The sequence below is a fragment of the Peromyscus leucopus genome, chromosome 1 (assembly GCF_004664715.2).
Source record: "Peromyscus leucopus breed LL Stock chromosome 1, UCI_PerLeu_2.1, whole genome shotgun sequence".
NCBI lineage: Eukaryota > Metazoa > Chordata > Mammalia > Rodentia > Cricetidae > Peromyscus > Peromyscus leucopus.
This window is the reverse complement of record NC_051063.1, coordinates 185801136-185809716: the sequence shown is the minus strand read 5'-3', so window position 1 is coordinate 185809716 and position 8581 is coordinate 185801136. Positions and strand designations below refer to the sequence as shown.

Below are 8581 nucleotides of genomic sequence, written 5' to 3'. Positions count from 1 at the left end.
CACTGCCTATCCTAAGTATCTAGTGGCTTTTCTGTTCTCTGACCCCAGAAAAGTTTATTAGGGTACACAATATTTTGGGGAACACAATACCACCACACCATGTGAATAATATCCTGCCAATGAGATCTTCTAACAATAGCAATCTTTTCCATATTAAGAGAATCACCGAATGGACATATGGTAAAAACTGAAGGTACCAAAGCTTGCAAGAAGAGTCTCAGAAAATCATTTGAATAAAGTAATTTATTTTTTATCCTGGTGGTTTATTTCTGCTGATGTTTATTGTAACTCAGTTTAGTACTTTGCTCTCAGTAGAAAAGAACCTGAAGTTTGTAATGTTGATGGGAACATAGTAATATAAAATAATAGAAATTTACATGAAAGTAAGACAAAGCAGAATAAGTGTATAGATTAGGAGACAACCCTAGTTGATAGTACAGAATGTTCCCCCAAGTCATTAGGTGAGAAGAAAAGAGGCACTGGTCAGCAAATTCCACAGCAAGATGTAAGGGAATAATTTTGATTGGTGGAGAAAGTACTCTCCATCCCAATAAACAGACATTTATTTCCCTTGCACTCAATTCACATTGACCCCTACTCAGTTCTTCAACATGAGCAACTGTATTTTCTTACAAATCCACACTGAATCCCCATACTTAGTGTCTAGTCCATGACACTGCAAAAGATGTGTTGCTGTACTTCCCATTCATAGTCCATTTCCTTGTTGATCATGTCTAGAGCTGTGACAAGCTTCAAACACCAGTATTCCAAGGACCACAAGGACCAAGGCTGCCATCCCCATTCTGAGCAGATTCTCCACTGTGTGGTGATCCTGTGTCTCTGAGTCTGTGGCTGTGGAGAAAGAATGAAGGGAAGAAGAAAATCAACTGAGGAAGATCAGATATCAAAACCCTCAGAAAAGCTGTATGAGTGAGAATTTGTACTCACCTGTGTTTGGTTTGGACATGTTTTGTGATATAGTGATGTTCTCAGGAGATCCTAAATACAGAAGAGAATGTACACAATTAATGAAGTATATAAGAGAGCAGAGAGTCTTCTCTGAAGTCAGCATTCATATTTCCAGTAATTTTCATTTCTTATAATTGCATCTTAGGCTAATCACAAAACTTCAGAAGGATCCAGTATCAATCCTTTCACTAGGATGTCATGATTCCTTCTGGACTCTTCACAGATATTAAGTTGTTTGAGTTCACACTTCAGACTAAGACACTTGAGTATGATTTTTTTTTATCAACACAAGATCTAATTATTGGTGAAGAACATCACCTCCCATTTCCAATTCAGAATTTAGGAGGCCTTCCTATCCTTTCTGTTCAGTCTGGGGCATGGGAACATGCAACTAAATTCATGAAGGAGAAATTGTGTGTGAGGTCCATATCAATTATTTGTATTCACCACCTCTTACTCACATAACCCTGCAATGTAAGACTGACTCCTATCACTTTTAGACATTTTACCTACTGGTCACCCAGCAGGAAGGCACATTGTGGAGGATTAAATGCAAGAAATCCAAACTTCAGCTGTGTTCCCTACTCTGAAGATAAAATGCATGAACTGAAAGGAAGGAGCCTGAATGCCTTGCCCTGGCTCTCTTGCATACCCATACACAGTGTCACCATCACAGTGTCGGATACGACATGATAATTTTGGAAGTGGTTTCTCTGTGTGAGGAAGACACAGATAAGGTCAGAATTAAAAAGAACTTAACATCTAGGCCAGTGCTTTCCAATTTACAGTTGTGGAAACTGAGAATTCGAAAGGAGAGCGGCTTTTACATGCGTCTGTCCCTGTCAGAAGAGACTCCATCTATCCATCTTTACATTGAGTCCATGGACCAATCTTCAACAGAGTTCTAGTTTAGTCCTCTATGGTCAGACTCCAGGGGTATCTAACCCACTGTGGGTGATACCATCCTTGAGGTGTTCATCCTGGATTTTATATGAAAGCAGACTAAGGAAGCCATGAAGAGCAAACCATTGAGCAGCACCCATCTAAGCCTCTGTAATGACACCTGCCTCCAGCGTCCAGACCTGTTTGAGTTCCAGCCCTGACTTCCTTTAAGGATTAACAGTGCTGTGAAAGCATAAGCCAAATAAACCTTTCCTCCACAACTTGCTTTTTGATGGTGATATTTCATTTCAACACTAGAAACCCTAACTAAGATAATGCATTCTTCTATTCTTTCTCGGTCAGTGTCATGGGCTCTCCCCTCTGAACAATAGATGCCAAGAGCTCCCTTCAGGCATCATGACTGGAACCATCCTCAGGGCAGCAGAGATAGGGATAAAGAGTTCTCCTATCAAAAACTGTTGAGCAAACAAGAGTTCCTCATCTGAGACAAATATCTGCAGAGGGTTACTGGCCACTAACCGATATGTGGTCTACTTTTGAAATATCCATTATATCTAAAGGGCCCACTCTTGTTGGATGTCACAGGGATCTCAGGAAACAGAGCCTGGGACTATACAGTGTGTGTGTACTGAGCCTTGAGGGACCTGGAGAAATTCTGTTCTTTCCAAGTTTCAATGAATCAATCATATCTTTTGATGAGACACATTGGAGTTTCACCCTCCCACCTGAGGTATCAACAGGGCTGGGCCATGATGACAGAGTAGGTTAACCTTCGATGACCCTTAGTAAAAAGAGGACACAGCTTGTTAAATGATACATTGGCACCAGCAGTTGGATGGTAGGTCAAATCAATATACTTCCTGATGAAAAATGTTGAGGACATGATGTACTTGATCTCACAAGTAACATGGGAGATATCAGGAAAGTTATCCATGCAGTGTGTCTCCTCAACTGATGGAATAAATACCTGTTTTCTATCAAGAGAGCTGGGAATGGATGTTGTTAATAACCAGGGGACCATGTATCTGTAGCTCCAGACATCACCTGAATACCCCAGAATGTTTATCCCAGACTCTGTCTCCCTAGACTTTTTCATTAGCTCTCAGTTAATAAAGTCCATCTTAGGCAAGATGTGCTGTACACTTTACAGCCTGCTGACATGTACACTATGTCAGTCATTGACCACACTAGATTAAAGGCCCTTTAGCTATAGAACCCATCTTCATGGTCACTTCTGAGTTGTTTTGATGCAATAAATCCTAGGTGTTCACTGGATTTTCTATTACACCAGGAATCATTTTTTCCGAATTTGTACTGTGTTTAAACATGCTTAAAATCAACCACATGGTGTCATACATTTTAGAAGTGTGAAGCAGCAAGTATCATGTTAGTGTGATCAAACTTTTCCTTGTTTTTTCATGTGGGTAATATTCTCCCAAGCAAGAGCTTTCAGGGACCCACACACAGAAAATGTGAAGACTGTGACCCTTAATTTCCACAGACCTGTCACCACCATCTCCAGGGTGTCACTGTGCTGTGTCCACCCAGCAGAGGTATAACAGTAACAGTGATATCGCCCTGCATTATGCTCTCTCATTAATGGAATGATAAGCTTGGCCTTGTGATCAGGCAATGGTGCAGTTTATCTGCCCCAGGGTACTGGGCTTCCTTCCTTATACACAATATATATTTGGGTTTCCATGACACCAGATTGTCACAGGATTCCCTGAGGTGATCACAGAGCCTGGTTCAGCCCAGATGGTGGGTTTCTGGAAGGTCCCTATAAAGAAGTAGGTGATAGGTATGTGGGACTTTAAACAGTTGCACAGTGGATATGATACTTGGACTTGACCCTTGAATACCATGAAGCATGGAGCCCTCTGAAGACCCTTCTCTCTCTTTCACCTCACCCTCCCAAGTTCCCTTTTCAGAACACCCCTCAGTGCTTTCTGTATCTTGACTCCCATAATCTGTATGCCGGCCCATATGTGGGCTGAGGAACCTGTCCTTCCCTGTACTTATCACACATTATGGTCTCCTGGGGAAACTTGTTTCAGGTTCAGTGTCTTTCAATAGAGAGGATGGGGCTTCCTCACCTGAGACAAGAAGCTCCAGGATGTCACTCCCTTCTGACCACACTTGAGGCTTGCTTGTGTGATAGCCATAGCATCTGAAACTCCATCTTTCACTGAGTGTGATGGGACCCTTTTGGAATCTGGCTGGAGACAGGCCAGTATATATATATATATATATATTGTGATGAGTTCATGGAGCTGTAGAACTGCTTGTCCTTAATTAAAATGATCCTGTCGTATTCCTGATTTGAGGTACATGAGAGGGTCACAGATCCTCCTAAGGCTACAACAGGGTTTGGCAGTGCAGACAGGGTGGGTTTGTTGTAGACATCAAGGAGGGATACATATGGAATATTCAATGAGTTCACACAGTCTGGATTGTCCCCAGACCTGAGTCATGAGTGGGGATACATTCAGAGAAGACTTTTCTAAAGAGTCACATCTGGGGATTCATGTGATTCCTGAGTATCTACTCACCTGTCACCACCAGCTCCAGGGCGTCACTCTTCTCAGTCCACCCAGCAGAGTTATAACAGTAACAGTGATATCGCCCTGCATTATTCTCTCTCATGGATGGGATGATAAACTTGGCCCTGTGATCAGGCACTGGTGCAGTTAATCTGCCCCAGGGTGCTGGGCTTCCTTCTTTATACAGGAAATATATTTGAGTTTTCATGGTTCCCTCACACCAGATTGTCACAGGATTCCCTGAGGTGATCACAGAGCCCGGCTCAGCCCCCGATGGTGGGTTTCTGGAGGGTCCCTGAAAAGACATAAGTGAGAAGCATGTGGATCTTTAAACAGTTGTACAATGAATGTGAAACTCAGACTTGACCCTTGAATAACAGAAGGACACATGAAACCATCTGAAGATCCATACCTTTGCAGACCCTCCCATGTTCTATTATCACAACACCTCTCATTAGTTTCTGTATCTTGACTCCCAGAGTCTGCATCTGTATCTGTGGGCTAATACACATGTCCTTCCCTGTGCTCACTCCAGGGACACATAGAGACCTCTGAAGACATGTCTCTCTCCTCCCCCTACCAAGTTCCCTTCTCAGAACACCCCTCAGTACTTTCTGTATCTTGACTCCCACAGTCTGCAGCTGTATATGTGGGCTCAGGAACCTGTCCATCCCTGTACTTATGACACATTAGGGTCTCCTAGGAAAAACTGTTTCAGGTTCAGTGTCATTCAATAGGGAGCCTGGGGCTTCCTCACCTGAGACTAGAAGCTCCAGGATGTCACTGCCTTCTGACCACACTTGAGGCTTGCTTGTGTGATAGCCATAGCATCTGAAACTCCATCTTTCACTGAGTGTGATGGGACCCACTTGGAACCTGGCTAGAGACAGGCCAGTATATACATATTGTGAGTCCATGGAGCTGGAGAACGGCTTGTCCTTAATTAAAATGAACCTGTCGTATCTCTGATTTGAGATACATGAGAGGGTCACAGATCCTCCTAAGGCTACAACAGGGTTTGGCAGTGCAGACAGGGTGGGTTTGTTGTAGACACCTAGGAGAGATACATATGGACTATTAAATGAGTTCACACAGTCTGGATTGTACCTCAGAACTGAGTAATGAGTTGGGATACATTCAGAGCAAACTTTTTCAAAGAGTCACATCTGGGGATTCATATGATTCCTGAGTAATTACTCACCTGTCACCACCAGCTCCAGGGCATCACTCTGCTGTGTCCACCCAGCAGAGTTATAACAGTAACAGCGATATCGTCCTGCATTATAAGCCCTCATGAATGGGATGAAAAACTTGGCCTTGTGAACAGGTACTGGTGCAGTCAATCTGTCCCAGTGTGCTGGGCTTCCTTCTTTATACAGGAAATATATTTGGGTTTCCATGGTTCCCTCACACCAGATTGTCACAGGATTCCCTGAGGTGATCACAGAGCCTGGTTCAGCCCAGATGGTGGGTTTCTGGAGGGTCCCTGAAAAGACATAAGTGAGAGGCATGTTGGACTTTAAACAGTTGTACAGTGAATGTGAAACTCAGACTTGACCCTTGAATAACTGAAGGACACATGGAACCATCTGAAGATCCATATCTTTGCAGACCCTCCCATGTTCTATTATCACAACACCTCTCATTAGTTTCTGTATCTTGACTCCCAGAGTCTGCAACTGTATCTGTGGGCTAATACACATGTCCTTCCCTGTGCTCACCACAGGGACACATAGAGACCTCTGAAGACATGTCTCTCTCCTCTCCCTACCAAGTTCCCTTCTCAGAACACCCCTCAGTACTTTCTGTATCTTGACTCCCACAATCTGCAGTTGTATATGTGGGCTCAGGAACCTGTCCTTCACTGTACTTATCACACATTAGGGTCTCCTAGGAAAAACTGTTTCAGGTTCAGTGTCATTCAATAGGGAGCCTGGGGCTTCCTCACCTGAGACTAGAAGCTCCAGGATGTCACTCCCTTCTGACCACACTTGAGGCTTCATTGCATGATAACCATAGCATCTGAAACTCCATCTTTCACTGAGTGTGATGGGACCCACTTGGAACCTGGCTGGAGACAGGCCAGTATATACATATTGTGAGTCCATGGAGCTGTAGAACTGCTTGTCCTTAATTAAAATGAACCTGTCGTATTTCTGATTTGAGGTACATGAGAGGGTCACAGATCCTCCTAAGGCAACAACAGGGTTTGGCAGTGCAGACAGGGTGGGTTTGGTGTAGACACCTAGGAGAGATACATATAGACTATTAAATGGGTTCACACAGTCTGGATTGTCCCCTAGACATGAGCAATGAGTGGGGATACATTCAGAGAAGACTAATCTAGAGAGTCACATACGGGGATTCATATGATTCCTGAGTATCCACTCACCTGTCACCACCAGCTTCAGGGGGTCACTGTGTTCTGATGTGCCATCAGGGCTTTTATAATAACACCAATATTGGCCTGCATCATGACTTTTAATGGATGAGATAAAGATCTTGTCCTTTTTTTCAGTGTCTTCATGAGCTGTTGGTACCTGGGAATCTGGGTTACCTTCTTTATAGAAATGGTATTCCTGGGCATCTAAGGGGCCTTCACAAAGTAGAGTTACCTCCTTCCCAATGGTTACCACATTACTTGGCACAGCTCTGAGTATGGGTTTTGAGAGGCCCCCTGAAAACAAAACAAAAGAAAAACAAAAAAAAAAAACAAAACAAAACAAAGCAATGCAAACAAACAACAATAGCAACAAAAAAATGGGAGCTGGGTCAGAGGATATCCTGCTTAATTCCAAGCTCTCAATCTCAGGAACTTGCAGGCAACACCAGCATCAGCCCACACCATCTCTTCTCTATCTCTTTTCTTCAGAGTTCACCATTGATTCCCACTGAGTGTACACACCCTAGAAAAGCTGGGAAGACACTCACCTGCCAGCACTGGGTTCCTGGGGCCCAGACTCAGTCCTGCAAGAGAGTTACCTGTGAGTATATGTCCTTGAAGCCTGAGCAGGACTACCACTTCCAGATCCCTTTTGAGGTACTGAGAGACCCTGATGGATTACTGCTCAACTGTGAGGTAGACTACTTCTTAGAACAGAATTCTCTCTCCACAACTTCATTTCTCACCAAGACAAAGCAGAACTATGAGGGTGGGGATCATAGCATCTTCCAGTTGCCAAAAGTTTGCAGATAGTTGATCCTCTTGCAAAAAGTACAGACACAAAGTATATTGCCTGTGCAGTATGGTGCCTCCTTGTTGAGAGTATGTTATACAAACAGTCCTTTCAAAAACAGGAACTGCTCTTTCTAGGCAAGTGGCTTTTATTTTCCCACTGCTGTGAAGGGCGGGGCTGCAAAACATGTGGTCTCTGTTCCTGTGGGTTTCTTTGGTTTTGGTTTCTGACAGGAAGTCTCCTGAAATTGGGCAGGTCTAAATCTCCTCCCCTTTCTCAGTCAGTTTCTTGTGTGCTAGGTTTACAAACCCATATCTGACTGTGTTCTCTTTATGCAGAGCATCTCCCACATACCCATCTATATTTGCTTGCATGATCCTCTTCACCAAAGACTTGACTTAACTAGAAATAATCCTGGTATCTTCGTGAACCTGGTATCACCTTCAGGTGAGGGTGCTCAGAGCTAATCTTTTCCTGTCAGCGTTTCTGTTTGTTCCTCTATCAATTCAGCCAGACCACACTCATAATGCTGTAAGTTCCTTATCATGGACAGCTCCCTACCCAGCCTTAGATATGCTTTGGGTATTTTGTATGTATTTTTCTTAGGGGATACATGAATACTGAATGGCTACTTCCCCAAGAAGGAACATCAATGACAAAGACATAGACATGATTCTATCCAAATCAAGTGAGTGAAACAATGAGTTTTATAAATGATCCTTACAGGGATATGAGCAAACATTTTCAAATATGTTTCTTTTTTTCGAGACAGGGTCTCAGTGTTTTCCTCTGGGTGTTCTTGAAATCACTCTGTAGAAAAGATGGACCTTGGACTCATGAAACTTGAAGGAAGAATTCCCACAAGTTATATCTGGTTTAACACTGGAGGGTTAGCATCTAGCCTTGATCTGCCTTTTGTGTTTGTTACCCCTGTTTCCATATCTTGTGTTTGAAGTTTTAGCTGAGAGTTTTCCTAGGGCATCAAAGTCT

General features: G+C 43.3%; 1 protein-coding gene across 1 annotated transcript; it reads right to left on the bottom strand.

Moving 5' to 3' along the window:
• Positions 1-225: 225 nt before the first annotated feature.
• LOC114689379 (leukocyte immunoglobulin-like receptor subfamily B member 3-like) lies at positions 226-7723 on the bottom strand. The gene is made up of 9 exons (XM_028863697.2): positions 7545-7723; positions 7347-7382; positions 6808-7092; positions 6364-6660; positions 5617-5901; positions 5173-5469; positions 4425-4710; positions 949-999; positions 226-852 (listed from the first exon to the last, which is right to left on the bottom strand). Exons 1-7 carry the CDS (start codon positions 7576-7578, stop codon positions 4679-4681), a joined length of 1266 nt encoding a protein of 421 aa, XP_028719530.2. The 5' UTR covers positions 7579-7723; the 3' UTR covers positions 226-852; positions 949-999; positions 4425-4678.
• Positions 7724-8581: the final 858 nt, after the last annotated feature.